This window comes from Salmo trutta, unplaced genomic scaffold (genome assembly GCF_901001165.1).
Source record: "Salmo trutta unplaced genomic scaffold, fSalTru1.1, whole genome shotgun sequence".
Classification (NCBI taxonomy): domain Eukaryota; kingdom Metazoa; phylum Chordata; class Actinopteri; order Salmoniformes; family Salmonidae; genus Salmo; species Salmo trutta.
The window spans coordinates 41,198-60,760 of NW_021822764.1; the positions used below are offsets into that span (position 1 = coordinate 41,198).

Sequence of the window (19,563 nt, forward strand, 5' to 3'; positions counted from 1 at the left end):
TCTTTTTACTGTTGTTTTATTTCTTTCCTCACCCCCCCCCCCCCCCCCTCTGGCTCTGTGTACAGTCCAGGGCTGTGTTTCTCTGGCTGTGTGTTCAATCCAGGGCTGTGTTTCTCTGGCTGTGTGTTCAGTCCAGGGCTGTGTTTCTCTGGCTGTGTGTTCAGTCCAGGGCTGTGTTTCTCTGGCTGTGTGTTCAGTCCAGGGCTGTGTTTCTCTGGCTGTGTGTTCAGTCCAGGGCTGTGTTTCTCTGGCTGTGTGTTCAGTCCAGGGCTGTGTTTCTGTGGCTGTGTGTTCAGTCCAGGGCTGTGTTTCTCTGGCTGTGTGTTCAGTCCAGGGCTGTGTTTCTCTGGCTGTGTGTTCAGTCCAGGGCTGTTAACCAACCCCAAACCCAGCTGAGCTAACTGCCGCTCTGCGATCCTGTCATTGAAGACAGGAGGAAACTAGACGGACTGGAAGAACGAGTGGACGGAGAGAGAGAGAGAGAGAGAAGGTGACAGAGGAAAGGAAAAGACAGAGAGGGAACAGAAGAGAGGAGAGGAGAGAGAAGAGAGGAGAGGAGACACTGACAGTTGGACTTTTAAATGGTGGCAACAGAACTGATGATCTGACTCTCACCCCAACACTACACCTGGTAAGACCCTCTCTCTCTGTCTCTCTCTCTCTCTCTCTGTCTCTCTCTCTGTCTCGCTCTCTCTCTCTCTCCCTCTCTCTCTCTCTCTCTTTCTCTCTCTCCTCTCTCTTTCTCTCTCTCCTCTCTCTCAATTCAATTCAATTCAATTCAATTCAATTCAATTCAATTCAATTCAATACAATTCAATTCAATACAATTCAATTTGCTTTATTGGCATGACGTAACAATGTACATATTGCCAAAGCTTATTTTGGATATTTATCAATATAAAAATAAATAAAAATGAGAATCAAAATTGTCAACGGGACAACAGTAACAACAATAACCAAGGGTCAAAATAACCAACACATTCAACAATAACAATAAGCATACAGTAGAGGACATGTGCAGGTTTATTGGTCTGTCAGACACTGTCCCTCAACTTATGGCAGGCAGCAATGTAGTGCGCTGCCAACACACAGCTCTCTGCGTCCTCCCCCAACAGGACGGGTAGTCTATCCTCATCAGAGAGGTCTTTGAAACCTTGAATAAGGGTTTCAAATTTGGGGAAATGACACTCTCTAATTGTTCTATATTTTTTACATTTTGTCAGGAAATGCAGCTCCGTCTCAGGTTCTGCTGTTGTGCACAGCCTTTCCTCTACAGGGAGCCAGGTTTTCCTTTGTCTACCCTTCTCAATGGCAAGGCTGTGCTCACTGAGCCTGTACTTTGTCAAGGTTTTGATCAGTAACCATGGTCAAATAGTTAGCCACGGTGTACTGTCGATTTAGGGCCAGAGAGCACTGCATTTTGCTTTGTGTTTGTGCTTGTGTTTCCCAATAAGCAATGTAGTTTTGTTTTCACTGTGTTGTAATTTGGTTTATTCTGATTGATTGGATGTTCTGGTCCTGAGGCTTCAGTGTGTTAGTAGAACAGGTTTGTGAACTCAGCCCCAGGACCAGCTGGATGAGGGTCCTGAGGCTTCAGTGTGTTAGTAGAACAGGTTTGTGAACTCAGCCCCAGGACCAGCTGGATGAGGGTCCTGAGGCTTCAGTGTGTTAGTAGAACAGGTTTGTGAACTCAGCCCCAGGACCAGCTGGATGAGGGTCCTGAGGCTTCAGTGTGTTAGTAGAACAGGTTAGTGATCTCAGCCCCAGGACCAGCTGGATGAGGGTCCTGAGGCTTCAGTGTGTTAGTAGAACAGGTTTGTGAACTCAGCCCCAGGACCAGCTGGATGAGGGTCCTGAGGTTTCAGTGTGTTAGTAGAACAGGTTAGTGATCTCAGCCCCAGGACCAGCTGGATGAGGGTCCTGAGGCTTCAGTGTGTTAGTAGAACAGGTTAGTGAACTCAGCCCCAGGACCAGCTGGATGAGGGTCCTGAGGCTTCAGTGTGTTAGTAGAACAGGTTAGTGAACTCAGCCCCAGGACCAGCTGGATGAGGGTCCTGAGGCTTCAGTGTGTTAGTAGAACAGGTTAGTGATCTCAGCCCCAGGACCAGCTGGATGAGGGTCCTGAGGCTTCAGTGTGTTAGTAGAACAGGTTAGTGATCTCAGCCCCAGGACCAGCTGGATGAGGGTCCTGAGGCTTCAGTGTGTTAGTAGAACAGGTTAGTGATCTCAGCCCCAGGACCAGCTGGATGAGGGTCCTGAGGCTTCAGTGTGTTAGTAGAACAGGTTAGGGAACTCAGCCCCAGGACCAGCTGGATGAGGGTCCTGAGGCTTCAGTGTGTTAGTAGAACAGGTTAGGGAACTCAGCCCCAGGACCAGCTGGATGAGGGTCCTGAGGCTTCAGTGTGTTAGTAGAACAGGTTTGTGAACTCAGCCCCAGGACCAGCTGGATGAGGGTCCTGAGGCTTCAGTGTGTTAGTAGAACAGGTTTGTGAACTCAGCCCCAGGACCAGCTGGATGAGGGTCCTGAGGCTTCAGTGTGTTAGTAGAACAGGTTTGTGAACTCAGCCCCAGGACCAGCTGGATGAGGGTCCTGAGGCTTCAGTGTGTTAGTAGAACAGGTTAGTGAACTCAGCCCCAGGACCAGCTGGATGAGGGTCCTGAGGCTTCAGTGTGTTAGTAGAACAGGTTAGTGATCTCAGCCCCAGGACCAGCTGGATGAGGGTCCTGAGGCTTCAGTGTGTTAGTAGAACAGGTTTGTGAACTCAGCCCCAGGACCAGCTGGATGAGGGTCCTGAGGCTTCAGTGTGTTAGTAGAACAGGTTAGTGATCTCAGCCCCAGGACCAGCTGGATGAGGGTCCTGAGGCTTCAGTGTGTTAGTAGAACAGGTTAGTGATCTCAGCCCCAGGACCAGCTGGATGAGGGTCCTGAGGCTTCAGTGTGTTAGTAGAACAGGTTTGTGAACTCAGCCCCAGGACCAGCTGGATGAGGGTCCTGAGGCTTCAGTGTGTTAGTAGAACAGGTTTGTGAACTCAGCCCCAGGACCAGCTGGATGAGGGTCCTGAGGCTTCAGTGTGTTAGTAGAACAGGTTAGTGAACTCAGCCCCAGGACCAGCTGGATGAGGGTCCTGAGGCTTCAGTGTGTTAGTAGAAGGGTGTGTGTGTTCTACTCTAAACAGAAACTGATATTCATCTGTTCATCTGAGAGAGGGAGAGAATGCGAGTCGTCATTCAGGATGGTTTGAACAAGGTGTGCTGGAAACACCCCCACGTATCGGAATGCTGCTCTGGCCTTCATCCACACACACACACACACACACACACACACACACACACACACACACACACACACACACACACACACACACACACACACACACACACACACACACACACACACACACACACACACATTCATTCCCACCTGGAATGATAGAGGGAAAGAGAGGACAGAGGGAGTCAGATTCTGATGTTTTACTGCTAGATAGATGCCTTCTTTACTGTGAGTGAATGTGGTATCCAGAAAGTTATCTGAGAGTGTTTGGATATTTTGGTTCCAGGTTGCTTTCTGCTATTCTTCTGTGCTGTTTTGGGGCCCATCATTTTTGTTGATGGTGCTGTCAATGTTGTTTCTATGGGGAGATGAAGACAGTTAGAAACACTATGGCCTGTGATAAAGCTGTCCCCTCGTGTGCTCGTTAGATCAGGTAGTGTTCCTGTGTCGCATTTGTGTCCCCACAGATGAGCACATTTCCCTGGGGCTGGAAATGGCACGTCTCTCTCTCTCTCTCTGGGTCTGGAAATGGCACCCTCTCTCTCTCTCTCTCTCTCTCTGTCTCTCTCTCTCTCTCTCTCTCTCTCTCTCTCTCTCTCTCTCTCTAACTCTCTCTCTAACTCTCTCTCTCTCCCCCTGTGTTTGTGGTGTGATGTAGTAGCAGCCAGTCTGATATGGATCAGTTGAATGTTGCTGAACCAGTTCCCACGTGATGTTATCTTCCCCTTACTATCACAGGTTCCACAAAAGCACTGAGACAAACAGAGAGAGGGACAGGGAGGGAGAGGGAGAGGGAGAGGGAGAGGGAGAGGGAGAGGGAGAGGGAGAGGGAGAGGAAGGGAGAGGAGAAGGGAGAGGAGAGGGGAGAGGAAGGGAGAGGAGAGGGGAGAGGAAGTGAGAGGAGAGGAGAGGAAGGGAGAGGAGAGGAGAAGGAAGAGGAGGGAGAGGAGAAGGGAGAGAGGGAGGAGAGGGAGAGAGGGAGGAGAAGGGAGAGGAGAAGGGAGAGGAGAAGGGAGAGGAGAAGGGAGAGGAGAGGAGAGAGGGAGAGGAGAAGGGAGAGGAGAAGGGAGAGGAGAAGGTAGAGGAGAAGGGAGAGAGGGAGAGGAGAAGGGAGAGGAGAAGGGAGAGGAGAAGGGAGAGGAGAAGGGAGAGGAGAAGGGAGAGAGGGAGAGGAGAAGGGAGAGGAGAAGGGAGAGGAGAAGGGAGAGAGGGAGAGAGGGAGAGGAGAAGGGAGAGGAGAAGGTAGAGAGGAGAAGGGAGAGGAGAAGGGAGAGGAGAAGGGAGAGGAGAAGGTAGAGAGGAGAAGGGAGAGGAGGAGAAGGGAGAGGAGAAGGGAGAGGTGAGAGGAGAGGAGGTGAAGGGAGAGAAGGGGGAGAATGGAGAGAAGGGAAAAAATTCCACAAAGTAAATCATCTAAAAGGGAATAAGTCAAAAACTTTGTGGAGTAGCCAGGACTGTCTGAGCGTCAATCGCCAAGATTGTAATCTGCTGGTCAGATAGGAGTGTTGGGCCAGTAACCGAAAGGTTGCTGGATCGAATCCCCTAGCCCACAAGGTAAACATCTGTCGTTCTGCCCTTGAACAAGGCAGTTAACCCCTAACAACAACTGCACCCTGGGAGCCAATGACGTGGATGTCGATTAAAGCAGCCGCCCGCACCTCTCTGATTCAGAGGGGTTGGGTTAAATACGGAAGATTCCCTTTCCAACTGACTAGGTATCCCCCCTTTCCAACTGACTAGGTATCCCCCCTTTCCCTTTCCAACTGACTAGGTATCCCCCCTTTCCCTTTCCAACTGACTAGGTATCCCCCTTTCCCTTTCCAACTGACTAGGTATCCCCCCTTGCCCTTTCCAACTGACTAGGTATCCCCCCTTTCCAACTGACTAGGTATCCCCCCTTTCCAACTGACTAGGTATCCCCCCTTTCCCTTTCCAACTGACTAGGTATCCCCCCTTTCCCTTTCCAACTGACTAGGTATCCCCCCTTTCCAACTGACTAGGTATCCCCCTTTCCAACTGACTAGGTATCCCCCCTTTCCAACTGACTAGGTATCCCCCCTTTCCAACTGACTAGGTATCCCCCTTTCCCTTTCCAACTGACTAGGTATCCCCCTTTCCCTTTCCAACTGACTAGGTATCCCCCCTTTCCCTTCCAACTGACTAGGTATCCCCCCTTTCCAACTGACTAGGTATCCCCCCCTTCCCTTTCCAACTGACTAGGTATCCCCCCTTTCCACTGACTAGGTATCCCCCCTTTCCAACTGACTAGGTATCCCCCCTTTCCCTTTCCAACTGACTAGGTATCCCCCCTTTCCAACTGACTAGGTATCCCCCCTTTCCCTTTCCAACTGACTAGGTACCCCCCTTTCCCTTTCCAACTGACTAGGTATCCCCCCTTTCCAACTGACTAGGTATCCCCCCTTTCCAACTGACTAGGTATCCCCCCTTTCCCTTTCCAACTGACTAGGTATCCCCCTTTCCAACTGACTAGGTATCCCCCCTTTCCCTTTCCAACTGACTAGGTATCCCCCTTTCCACTGACTATCCCCCTTTCCTTCCAACTGACTAGGTATCCCCCTTTCCCTTTCCACTGACTAGGTATCCCCCCTTTCCAACTGACTAGGTATCCCCCTTTCCCTTTCCAACTGACTAGGTATCCCCCTTTCCAACTGACTAGGTATCCCCCTTTCCCTTTCCAACTGACTAGGTATCCCCCTTTCCCTTTCCAACTGACTAGGTATCCCCCTTTCCCTTTCCAACTGACTAGGTATCCCCCTTTCCAACTGACTAGGTATCCCCCTTTCCCTTTCCAACTGACTAGGTATCCCCCTTTCCAACTGACTAGGTACCCCCCTTTCCCTTTCCAACTGACTAGGTATCCCACCTTTCCAACTGACTAGTATCCCCCCTTTCCTTTCCAACTGACTAGGTATCCCCCCTTTCCCTTTCCAACTGACTAGGTATCCCCCCTTTCCCTTTCCAACTGACTAGGTATCCCCCCTTGCCCTTTCCAACTGACTAGGTATCCCCCCTTTCCAACTGACTAGGTATCCCCCTTTCCAACTGACTAGGTATCCCCCCTTTCCAACTGACTAGGTATCCCCCTTTCCCTTTCCAACTGACTAGGTATCCCCTTTCCCTTTCCAACTGACTAGGTATCCCCCCTTTCCAACTGACTAGGTATCCCCCCTTTCCAACTGACTAGGTATCCCCCCTTTCCCTTTCCAACTGACTAGGTATCCCCCCTTTCCCTTTCCAACTGACTAGGTATCCCCCCTTTCCCTTTCCAACTGACTAGGTATCCCCCCTCTTTCCAACTGACTAGGTATCCCCCCTTTCCTTTCCAACTGACTAGGTCTCCCCCTTTCCCTTTTCCAACTGACTAGGTATCCCCCTTTCCAACTGACTAGGTATCCCCCCCCTTTCCAACTGACTAGGTATCCCCCTTTCCCTTTCCAACTGACTAGTATCCCCCTTCAATGACTAGGTATCCCCCCTTTCCAACTGACTAGGTATCCCCCCTTTCCCTTTCCAACTGACTAGGTATCCCCCTTCCCTTTCCAACCTGACTAGGTATCCCCCCTTTCCCTTTCCCAACTGACTAGGTATCCCCCTTTCCCTTTCCAACTGACTAGGTATCCCCCTTTCCCTTTACAACTGACTAGGTATCCCCCCTTTCCCTTTCCAACTGACTAGGTATCCCCCTTGTCCAACTGACTAGGTATCCCCCTTTCCCTTTCCACTGACTAGGGTATCCCCCTTTCACTGACTAGGTATCCCCCCTTTCCCTTTCCAACTGACTAGGTATCCCCCTTTCCAACTGACTAGGTAGCCCCCCTTTCCCTTTCCAACTGACTAGGTATCCCCCTTCCCTTTCCAACTGACTAGGTATCCCCCTTTCCAACTGACTAGGGTTCCCCCCCTTTCCAACTGACTAGGTATCCCCTTGTCCCTTTCCAACTGACTAGGTAATCCCCCCTTTCCCTTTCCATCTGACTAGGTATCCCCTTTCCCTTTCCAACTGACTAGTTATCCCCCTTTCCCTTTCCAACTGACTAGGTATCCCCCTTTCCCTTTCCAACTGACTAGGTATCCCCCTTTCCCTTTCCAACTGACTAGGTATCCCCCTTTCCCTTTTCCCACTGACTAGTATCCCCCCCTTTCCCCTTTCCAACTGACTAGGTATCCCCCTTTCCCTTTCCAACTGACTAGGGTATCCCCCCTTTCCCTTTCCAACTGACTAGGTATCCCCCCCTCTCTTTCCCTTTCCAACTGACTTAGGTATCCCCCCTTTCCCTTTCCAACTGACTAGGTATCCCCCCCTTTCCCTTTTCCAACTGACTAGGTATCCCCCCTTTCCCTTTTCCAACTGACTAGGTATCCCCCTTTCCCTTTTCCAACTGACTAGGTATCCCCCTTTCCCTTTCCAACTGACTTAGGTATCCCCCTCCTTTCCCTTTCCCCCAACTGACTAGGTATCCCCCTGTCCCTTTCCAACTGACTAGGTATCCCCCCTTTCCCTTTCCAACTGACTAGTTATCCCCCCTTTCCCTTTCCAACTGACTAGGTATCCCCCCTTTCCAACTGACTAGGTATCCCCTTCCCTTTCCAACTGACTAGGTATCCCCCCTTTCCCTTTCCAACTGACTAGGTATCCCCCCTTTTCCCTATACAACTGACTAGGTATCCCCCCTTTCCCTTTCCAACTGACTAGGTATCCCCCCTTTCCAACTGACTAGGTATCCCCCTTTCCCTTTCCAACTGACTAGGTATCCCCCCTTTCCCTTTCCAACTGACTAGGTATCCCCCCTTTCCCTTTCCAACTGACTAGGTATCCCCCCTTTCCCTTTCCAACTGACTAGGTATCCCCCTTTCCAACTGACTAGGCATCCCCCCTTTCCCTTTCCAACTGACTAGGTATCCCCTCCCTTTCCAACTGACTAGGTATCCCCCCTTTCCAAATGACTAGGTATCCCCCTTTCCAACTGACTAGGTATCCCCCCTTTAGGTATCCCCCCTTTCCCTTTCCAACTGACTAGGTATCCCCCCTTTCCCTTTCCAACTGACTAGGTATCCCCCCTTTCCCTTTCCAACTGACTAGGTATCCCCTCCCTTTCCAACTGACTAGGTACCCCCCTTTCCCTTTCCAACTGACTAGGTATCCCCCCTTTCCCTTTCCAACTGACTAGGTATCCCCCTTTCCAACTGACTAGGTATCCCCCCTTTCCAACTGACTAGGTATCCCCTCCCTTTCCAACTGACTAGGTATCCCCCCTTTCCCTTTCCAACTGACTAGGTATCCCCCTTTCCCTTTCCAACTGACGTAGGTATCCCCCCCTTTCCAACTGACTAGGTATCCCCCTTTCCCTTTCCAACTGACTAGGTATCCCCCCTTTCCAACTGACTAGGTATCCCCCTTTCCCTTTCCAACTGACTAGGTATCCCCCTTTCCCTTTCAACTGACTAGGTATCCCCCCTTTCCAACTGACTAGGTATCCCCCTTTCCCTTTCCAACTGACTAGGTATCCCCCCTTTCCCTTTCCAACTGACTAGGTATCCCCCTTTCCCTTTCCAACTGACTAGGTATCCCCCTCCCTTTCCAACTGACTAGGTATCCCCCCTTCCCTTTCCAACTGACTAGGTATCCCCCCTTTCCCTTTCCAACTGACTAGGTATCCCCCCTTTCCCTTTCCAACTGACTAGGTATCCCCCCTTTCCCTTTCCAACTGACTAGGTATCCCCCCTTTCCCTTTCCAACTGACTAGGTATCCCCCCTTTCCCTTTCCAACTGACTAGGTATCCCCCCTTTCCCTTTCCAACTGACTAGGTATCCCCCTTTCCCTTTCCAACTGACTAGGTATCCCCCCTTTCCAACTGACTAGGTATCCCCCCCTTTCCCTTTCCAACTGACTAGGTATCCCCCCCTTTCCCTTTCCAACTGACTAGGTATCCCCCCTTTCCCTTCCAACTGACTAGGTATCCCCCCTTTCCAACTGACTAGGTATCCCCCCTTTCCCTTTCCAACTGACTAGGTATCCCCCCTTTCCCTTTCCAACTGACTAGGTATCCCCTTTTCCCTTCCAACTGACTAGGTATCCCCCCCTTCCCTTTCCAACTGACTAGGTATCCCCCCTTTCCCTTTCCAACTGACTAGGTATCCCCCCTTTCCCTTTCCAACTGACTAGGTATCCCCCCTTTCCAACTGACTAGGTATCCCCCCTTTCCCTTTCCAACTGACTAGGTATCCCCTTTTCCCTTTCCAACTGACTAGGTATCCCCCCTTTCCAACTGACTAGGTATCCCCCCTTTCCCTTTCCAACTGACTAGGTATCCCCTTTTCCCTTTCCAACTGACTAGGTATCCCCCCTTTCCAACTGACTAGGTATCCCCCCTTTCCAACTGACTAGGTATCCCCCCTTTCCCTTTCCAACTGACTAGGTATCCCCCCTTTCCCTTTCCAACTGACTAGGTATCCCCTTTTCCCTTTCCAACTGACTAGGTATCCCCCTTTCCAACTGACTAGGTATCCCCCCTTTCCAACTGACTAGGTATCCCCCTTTCCCTTTCCAACTGACTAGGTATCCCCCTTTCCCTTTCCAACTGACTAGTTATCCCCCCTTTCCCTTTCCAACTGACTAGGTATCCCCCCTTTCCCTTTCCAACTGACTAGGTATCCCCCTTTCCCTTTCCAACTGACTAGTTATCCCCCCTTTCCCTTTCCAATTGACTAGGTATCCCCCCTTTCCAACTGACTAGGTATCCCCCCTTCCCTTTCCAACTGACTAGGTATCCCCCCTTTCCCTTTCCAACTGACTAGGTATCCCCCTTTCCCTTTCCAACTGACTAGGTATCCCCCTTTCCAACTGACTAGGTATCCCCCCTTTCCAACTGACTAGGTATCCCCCCTTTCCCTTTCCAACTGACTAGGTATCCCCCCTTTCCAACTGACTAGGTATCCCCCTTTCCCTTTCCAACTGACTAGTTATCCCCCCTTTCCCTTTCCAACTGACTAGGTATCCCCCCTTTCCAACTGACTAGGTATCCCCCTTTCCCTTTCCAACTGACTAGGTATCCCCCCTTTCCAACTGACTAGGTATCCCCCTTTCCCTTTCCAACTGACTAGGTATCCCCCCTTTCCAACTGACTAGGTATCCCCCCTTTCCAACTGACTAGGTATCCCCCCCTTTCCAACTGACTAGGTATCCCCTTTCCCTTTCCAACTGACTAGGTATCCCCCCTTTCCAACTGACTAGGTATCCCCCCTTTCCAACTGACTAGGTATCCCCCCCTTTCCAACTGACTAGGTATCCCCCTTTCCAAATGACTAGGTATCCCCCCTTTCCAACTGACTAGGTATCCCCCCTTTCCCTTTCCAACTGACTAGGTATCCCCCCTTTCCAACTGACTAGGTATCCCCCCTTTCCCTTTCCAACTGACTAGGTATCCCCCCTTTCCAACTGACTAGGTATCCCCCCTTTCCCTTTCCAACTGACTAGGTATCCCCCCCTTTCCCTTTCCAACTGACTAGGTATCCCCCTTTCCAAATGACTAGGTATCCCCCCTTTCCAACTGACTAGGTATCCCCCCTTTCCCTTTCCAACTGACTAGGTATCCCCCCTTTCCAAATGACTAGGTATCCCCCTTTCCCTTTCCAACTGACTAGGTATCCCCCCTTTCCAAATGACTAGGTACCCCCCTTTCCAAATGACTAGGTATCCCCCCTTTCCAAATGACTAGGTACCCCCCTTTCCAACTGACTAGGTATCCCCCCTTTCCAAATGACTAGGTATCCCCCCTTTCCCTTTCCAACTGACTAGGTATCCCCCTTTCCAACTGACTAGGTATCCCCCTTTCCAACTGACTAGTTATCCCCCTTTCCAACTGACTAGGTATCCCCATTTCCCTTTCCCAATAACTGAAGCTTGTGGACTGTATTTCCTAGAAGGTTGTTGTCTTGGGCACCTGGAGGTTCAGCAGTGTGTTCAGCAGTATGACCCAATCAGCAATTTCCCTGTATGTATCCAGTGAAAAGGATGGATCTTCTCAGGTTTTGGCCTGAGTTCTGTTATACTCACAGACACTGTAGTTTGGATAGAACATCATTTGAAAAGACTACAACCCTCAGAGTTCCCACTTCCTGGTTGGATACCTCTCAGGTTTTGGCCTGCCATATGAGTTCTGTTATACTCACAGACATCATTCAAACAGTTTTCGAAACTTCAGGGTGTTTTCTATCCAAATCTACTAATAATATGCAAATATTTGACTCTGGGCCCGAGTAGTAGGCTGTTTAAAACTCTTACATCTAGATGTTCCGCTAGCGGAACACCTCGCCAATATCCAATAATAGAGCGTGGCGGGAATTACAAACTCCTCAAAAATCCGAAAACTTCCATTTTTCAATACATTGAGGTTAATAGACAACTGTTTCTTATTTGAATTTTATATCTATATTTTTAAAAGGTGACGGCATCATGTTATTCTGTTTGTTTTGTTCTGACCACCAGTGATGCATCATGTTATTCTGTTTGTTTTATTCTGACCACCAGTGGACTGAACTCAAGCAGTGATGCATCATGTTATTCTGTTTGTTTTGTTCTGACCACCAGTGATGCATCATGTTATTCTGTTTGTTTTGTTCTGACCACCAGTGATGCATCATGTTATTCTGTTTGTTTTGTTCTGACCACCAGTGATGCATCATGTTATTCTGTTTGTTTTGTTCTGACCACCAGAGAAGCATCATGTTATTCTGTTTGTTTTGTTCTGACCACCTGTGATGCATCATGTTATTCTGTTTGTTTTATTCTGACCACCAGTGATGCATCATGTTATTCTGTTTGTTTAGTTCTGACCACCAGTGGACTGAACTCAAGCAGTGATGCATCATGTTATTCTGTTTGTTTTGTTCTGACCACCAGTGATGCATCATGTTATTCTGTTTGTTTTATTCTGACCACCAGTGACTTCCTACTATGGATCTTTGCTCAAACGAAACCTTGACTCTAGCAGCACTGGGACGGCCCTTCTCCCTGGGAATGCTGTATGACTGTCGCAATGATCAGCTCATTCCAGGTAAAACGCTTGCTCACTACTCAGTCAGTCAGTCAGTCAGTCAGTCAGTCAGTCAGTCAGTCAGACAGACAGTCATACCTAAACACAATAAAGTAACTGTTAGTGTTTGGTTTGTCTTCTCTGATTACAGGCCTGACGCTGTGGGACGAGGAAGCACTCAGAAGGAACATCATTACAACAGACGAGCCTTTCACCGAATTCAAAGTCATCACATCTGACTCTACAGCTGACAAATACTCTGTGTTAAATGTGAACGGCTCTCTCAAAGCAAGCTGTTTGGCAGGGCTGGTTAAGGTGGCGGGATCAGCTAAGTATTTGAAAGATGTTAAAGAGTCTCAGAATCAGGCGAGAGTCACACTTTGGTACAACACTACTAAGAAAAGCACTAAACTGTCCATGAACCAACTTGGGCAGGAACACATAAAGTACAAGGAGGTTTTTAGCCAAGGCATAGCTACACATGTGGTCACAGGTATACTTTATGGAGCAAATGCTTTCTTTGTGTTTGATCGTGAGGTCTCAAGTGACGAGGACCGTCAAGACGTTGAGGGAAACTTGAAAGTGATGTTTAATATTGTTCCTGGTGTTTCTTTTGGGGGGGAGAGTGATTTAGACATGAAGAACACTTCTGAAACTAAAACTGAGAAGTTCTCTTGTGGATTCCATGGGGACGTTATCCTGGAAAACAATCCTATAACTTTTGAAGACGCCATGGACACCTACAAAACCTTGCCTCAGAAGGTAGGTGAAGGGGTTCCTGTGCAAGTGAATCTACTTCCGTTAAAAGCCTTGGACCCCACTGCCACCCAGATAGTTTGTCAGATCAGTGGAAGCTTAGTTGACCAATGGCAGACTGCGCTGGAAGACCTCACTGAGCTGGAGATGAGATGCAACGATGTAATGAGAAGCAAGCCAGTAAAATACTTCAAGGAAATTGATGCCAAAGTTAAAACTTTCAAAAAACTGTGTTCCACAGAGCATTTGAAGACTCCTTTGGCGGCCCTCCTTCCATCTATTAGAGGGGGAGAAAAGGAAGAGAGGGTGTTGTCCGACTTCTTGAAAAAGCAGCAAGAGTTCCGATTCAACAGCAACATCCTCAGTGAATGTATGGATCGCATTGAGAGAGAGATCAATGTGGTTGATCGGTTCCTACGGATGATTACAAAGGACTACAGTCAGTTGTGTTCCACCAAGATTGTCACATCGAAGAGTGAACTTGACAAAGAGGTCTTGAACCCAAAGGTGAAGCGTGTTGTATGTTTCACTTTCACCTCTCTGGGGTGCGAGGACCCTGTCCTGTCAGCTTTGGATTCCCCAAGCTCTGAGAGCACACAAGCCTTAGTTCCAGTTAAACCTGATCTGACAAGATGGTACCAATCTGATAACATATTTGATGACATGGACAAGCAAGCTGGACTTTTCAAAGATTTTGCAGAAGCTAACAAAAAAGACACACAAACACGTTTCCTCTTGGCCTCCATTCCCAACAAGGAACAAGAAGGAGCCAGCATTTACCTTTATGAGAACGGATCCATAAGAAACGAGCATTTGGAGCCTCCATCTAAACCCGAGAAGCCCACAGCACTTGACCGAACTCACAACAGTGTGACGCTGGAGTTGCTCCCTCCTGATAGGGGAGCCCATGACGTCACCCACTACCTGATTGAATACTGTATTGATGAGAAAGATGGATGGAGCAGCGAGAAGACATCTGAATCCCACGCAGCCTACACAGTGTCAGGACTGCTTCCCAGTACAGGGTACAAGTTCAAATACAGAGCCGTGTGTTCAGCAGGCTTTGGTCCAGACAGCGAGGTTAGTGACATCATCAGAACCTTGCCTTCCTGCCCTCCCAGAAAGCCTGATATCAAAGCCTACTCCTCTGAGCTCATGGTATGCTGTCCAAAGCCGTCTGTGATTGGACAAGGGGTCAAGATTCAGAACTATGTGGTAGAACACAAAGAGGTGCCCACAGAAGAGAGTGAGGAGGAGGCAGAGTGGATGAAGAGGACTTCCAAAGACAACGTCTGCATCATCGCCGGACTGCAGTCACTCACAATGTACACAGTGAGAGTCAGATACGACTGTGGTGAAGCTGGAATCAGCAAGTGGAGCACACCAGTCATCATCACCACTTTCTCAAAGACCACAGGATTGGCTGACGGTGTAAAAGAAAAGAGTGAACTGAAGCACTCTGGCTCGCCGTCTGTTTATGAGATCCCCATGGAGACGATACAGACGGTGGGTAAAGTAGCCAGGCTCAGGTTTGGAGAGCAGAGTTCCAGGACTAGGAGGACAATCTATCTGCTGGGAGACAAAGACCAGGTAGTGACACTGATGATCAACTACATCCTGGGAGTTCAGTGGGAGAATGGTTTCCGTTTCAAGCTACCCCAAGATGACGAGGTATCTACAATGATATATGAAATCAATTACCAGGATGGATTTCAGATTCCCTTCTCTCTCACCATTATCTATGATCGACAAGACAAGTGTAGATCATTAGATTTGGGCCAGATCGGGGTCAATGCTCTGTGCTCTGTGTGCGACGCGGCTGCGTTTAGGGATGTAGACTCTGAAGATTGGTAAGAAATGAAGAGATGGGAGAAGAGAAGGAAGATGGTGAACCTGTTGACACATGCAGATGGCAGACAACTCTTTAAACACATCCACACTGAGGACATTCCAGTTCACTTCCAGTTCAATCTGTCAGCGTTTACAGACCAAGCCAGGAGAAGCCATGATGATGGTGATGGAGTCATGATGATGAGGAGTCGCCATGACGTCATGCGGGGAATCCGTGAGAAGAGGAGGACGACATTACATTACACTGACATGATGTGGATGCTTCACCCTAATTGGATGGTGACGGATGATCACCCTGACATGATGATGATGGTGATGATGATGGATCACCCTGACATGATGGTGATAATGATGAATCACCCTAACATGTGGGAGATGATGAGGCGCAACCCTGACAGGATGAGGAGGATGGTGATTCGTCACCCTGAGATGATGGCGTTGATGGAGAAGCGCTACCCTGACGAGATGAGGATGATGATGATAAAACACCCTGACCTGATGGAGTGGATGGAAAGTAATGATGGTGGTGCTGATGATGATGATGATGGTGATGGTGCTGATGATGATGGTGATGGTGGTGGTGATGGTGGTAATGATGGTGGTGATGATGGTGATGGTGCTGATGATGATGGTGATGGTGGTGATGATGATGGTGGTGGTGGTGATGATGGTGGTGATGGTGGTGGTGATGGTGGTGATGGTGGTGATGGTGGTGATGGTGATGACCATCCTCAGTTTGAGGAGATGTTCTGGGATGCAGATATGGGGAGTATGAAGAGGTTTTTCAATACCTTGTTGAAAATGGAGAGCTCATGTTCGCTGGAAGACATGTTTGTTTTAAATGCAGACATATTGAGGTAATTTATTTAGCAGGTCAACCTCACCTTGTTATCATCTTGGTGACCACAAGGCAGAGAAAAGACCTCACCACTTTTGACCGTCTAAAGGCTATTGGCCCTTCATTTCCTTTAGTTTCCTTCTACTGTTCTACTGTTCTACTGTTCTCCTGTTCTCCTGTTCTACTGTTCTACTGTTCTCCTGTTCTCCGGTTCTACTGTTCTACTGTTCTCCTGTTCTCCGGTTATCCTGTTCTACTGTTCTACTGTTCTCCTGTTCTCCTGTTCTACTGTTCTCCTGTTCTCCTGTTCTCCGGTTATCCTGTTCTACTGTTCTACTGTTCTCCTGTTCTCCTGTTCTACTGTTCTACTGTTCTCCTGTTCTCCTGTTCTACTGTTCTCCTGTTCTCCTGTTCTACTGTTCTCCTGTTCTACTGTTCTACTGTTCTACTGTTCTCCCCAGTTGTTTTGGGATCTCCACTTTTGCACCTTCCTTCTGGAGTCCAGCCAGGTGTTGTCTGTCTCAGAGATGTTCCCTTCTGGAGTCCAGCCAGGTGTTGTCTGTCTCAGAGATGTTCCCTTCTGGAGTCCAGCCAGGTGTTGTCTGTCTCAGAGATGTTTCCGTCTGGAGTCCAGCCAGGTGTTGTCTGTCTCAGAGATGTTCCCTTGTGGAGTCCAGCCAGGTGTTGTCTGTCTCAGAGATGTTCCCTTCTGGAGTCCAGCCAGGTGTTGTCTGTCTCAGAGATGTTCTCTTCTTCATACTGCAGAACCATCCCTCTCCATCATCTTCATGTATAGAGTGACCTCTTCAATGTTTCGTATCCGGCAAGGAAAATCTTAGACCACCATTTTGTTTGAGTTTTGGTGATTTATTTATTCAGTTTTTCTGTAAGGCTGATTTTAAGAAGGGAGATTGACAAGTTGAAATGGTCAGATAGTAACCCTTGCTCCTGTTAACTCTCTACCTATCTGTTTAAATGGATATGTTGGGATTTTGGCAATGAGGCCTTTTATCTACTGACCCAGAGTCAGATGTACTCCTTTATCTACTGACCCAGAGTCAGATGAACTCCTTTATCTACTGACCCAGAGTCAGATGAACTCCTTTATCTACTGACCCAGAGTCAGATGAGGTCCTTTATCTACTGACCCAGAGTCAGATGAGGCCCTTTATCTACTGACCCAGAGTCAGATGAACTCCTTTATCTACTGACCCAGAGTCAGATGAGGTCCTTTATCTACTGACCCAGAGTCAGATGAGGTCCTTTATCTACTGACCCAGAGTCAGATTGGGCCCTTTATCTACTGACCCAGAGTCAGATGAGGCCCTTTATCTACTGACCCAGAGTCAGATGAGGCCCTTTATCTACTGACCCAGAGTCAGATGAGGTCCTTTATCTACTGACCCAGAGTCAGATGAACTCCTTTATCTACTGACCCAGAGTCAGATGAGGCCCTTTATCTACTGACCCAGAGTCAGATGAGGTCCTTTATCTACTGACCCAGAGTCAGATGAACTCCTTTATCTACTGACCCAGAGTCAGATGATCTGCCATAGACTTCCAGTTATTTCTCTAACGTTAGCGTCTACCTTCCTACATTCTGGACAGAGAGACATAAAAATGGCATGAACGAGTGAAACTGACTCTGGTTATATAGATGAAGGTCTCATTTCCAAAATCCTGAAGTTTCCCTTTAAGAATGATATCTTATTATTATATTTACATCACCGTGTTCTAGAATGATATCTTATTATTTTATTTACATCACTGTGTTCTAGAATGATATCTTATTATTATATTTACATCACTGTGTTCTAGAATGATATCTTATTATTTTATTTACATCATTGTGTTCTAGAATGATATCTTATTATTTTATTTACATCACTGTGTTCTAGAATGATATCTTATTATTATATTTACATCACTGTGTTCTAGAATGATATCTTATTATTTTATTTACATCACCGTGTTCTAGAATGATATCTTATTATTTTATTTACATCACTGTGTTCTAGAATGATATCTTATTATTTTATTTACATCACTGTGTTCTAGAATGATATCTTATTATTTTATTTACATCACTGTGTTCTAGAATGATATCTTATTATTTTATTTACATCACTGTGTTCTAGAATGATTACATCCAATATTCTATTGACTTATCACTATGCTCTGCATGTTACTGTGCCTTTAAGACAGAGGGAACCATATGTGTTGTATGTTACTGTATCTTTAAGACAGAGGGAACCATATGTGTTGTATGTTACTGTATCTTTAAGACAGAGGGAACCATATGTGTTGTATATTACTGTACCTTTAAGACAGAGGGAACCATATGTGTTGTATGTTACTGTGCCTTTAAGACAGAGGGAACCATATGTGTTGTATGTTACTGTGCCTTTAAGACAGAGGGAACCATATGTGTTGTTCTGATCCTGTGAGTTATATTGACTTTACATTTATATTTAAACCATGTAGGCTTTTATAAACCCACCTTCTCCCTTTCTGACTGCAACTCCTTCCTGAGCTTCAGTACATATCATGTGTTTAATAGTGTGAAAGAGACAATTGCAACTGTTTAAAAAATAATAATTAACCTAAAAAGTAATGTTATATTATAACTAATAAATCAACAAAACTTTCATTGCTGTTGTCTTTATTTCCATGTTCCACCTGTTCCTCCTGTTCCTCCTGTTCCTCCTGTTCCTCCTGTTCCACCTGTTCCTCCTGTTCCACCTGTTCCACCTGTTCCCCCTGTTCCCCCTGTTCCACCTGTTCCTCCTGTTCCACCTGTTCCTCCTGTTCCACCTGTTCCTCCTGTTCCTCCTGTTCCACCTGTTCCACCTGTTCCTCCTGTTCCTCCTGTTCCACCTGTTCCTCCTGTTCCACCTGTTCCTCCTGTTCCTCCTGTTCCACCTGTTCCTCCTGTTCCTCCTGTTCCTCCTGTTCCACCTGTTCCTCCTGTTCCACCTGTTCCTCCTGTTCCTCCTGTTCCACCTGTTCCTCCTGTTCCTCCTGTTCCACCTGTTCCACCTGTTCCACCTGTTCCACCTGTTCCACCTGTTCCACCTGTTCCTCCTGTTCCACCTGTTCCTCCTGTTCCTCCTGTTCCACCTGTTCCTCCTGTTCCACCTGTTCCACCTGTTCCTCCTGTTCCTCCTGTTCCACCTGTTCCTCCTGTTCCTCCTGTTCCTCCTGTTCCACCTGTTCCTCCTGTTCCTCCTGTTCCACCTGTTCCTCCTGTTCCTCCTGTTCCTCCTATTCCACCTGTTCCACCTGTTCCACCTGTTCCACCTATTCCACCTGTTCCACCTGTTCCACCTGTTCCACCTGTTCCTCCTGTTCCACCTGTTCCTCCTGTTCCTCCTGTTCCTCCTGTTCCACCTGTTCCTCCTGTTCCTCCTGTTCCACCTGTTCCTCCTGTTCCACCTGTTCCTCCTGTTCCTCCTGTTCCTCCTGTTCCTCCTGTTCCTCCTGTTCCCCCTGTTCCCCTGTTCCTCCTGTTCCTCCTGTTCCACCTGTTCCTCCTGTTCCACCTGTTCCTCCTGTTCCTCCTGTTCCTCCTGTTCCTCCTGTTCCACCTGTTCCTCCTGTTCCACCTGTTCCACCTGTTCCCCCTGTTCCTCCTGTTCCTCCTGTTCCTCCTATTCCACCTGTTCCACCTGTTCCACCTGTTCCACCTGTTCCTCCTGTTCCTCCTGTTCCTCCTGTTCCTCCTGTTCCTCCTGTTCCTCCTGTTCCTCCTGTTCCACCTGTTCCTCCTGTTCCACCTGTTCCACCTGTTCC

General features: G+C 48.1%; 2 protein-coding genes across 2 annotated transcripts in view; one reads left to right on the forward strand and one right to left on the reverse strand.

The window, feature by feature from the left end:
- The window catches only part of LOC115184222 (uncharacterized), a 96,410-nt gene that overhangs the window by 20,045 nt on the left and 56,802 nt on the right, over positions 1-19,563 (reverse strand). The window lies entirely within an intron of this gene.
- On the forward strand, positions 104-15,447 carry LOC115184224 (verrucotoxin subunit beta-like). Its single transcript, XM_029745251.1, has 3 exons — positions 104-631; positions 12,236-12,347; positions 12,478-15,447. The coding sequence occupies exons 2-3, from the start codon at positions 12,248-12,250 to the stop codon at positions 14,934-14,936; spliced, it is 2,559 nt and encodes an 852-aa protein (XP_029601111.1). The 5' UTR covers positions 104-631; positions 12,236-12,247; the 3' UTR covers positions 14,937-15,447.

Bases quoted from the DNA above. Each gene is read 5' to 3' on its own strand.
- LOC115184224 (XM_029745251.1), top strand. From the start codon at position 12,248: ATGGATCTTTGCTCAAACGAAACCTTGACTCTAGCAGCACTGGGACGG. The intron at 12,348-12,477 runs GTAAAACGCTTG...CTCTGATTACAG, and splicing joins CAATGATCAGCTCATTCCAG to GCCTGACGCTGTGGGACGAG.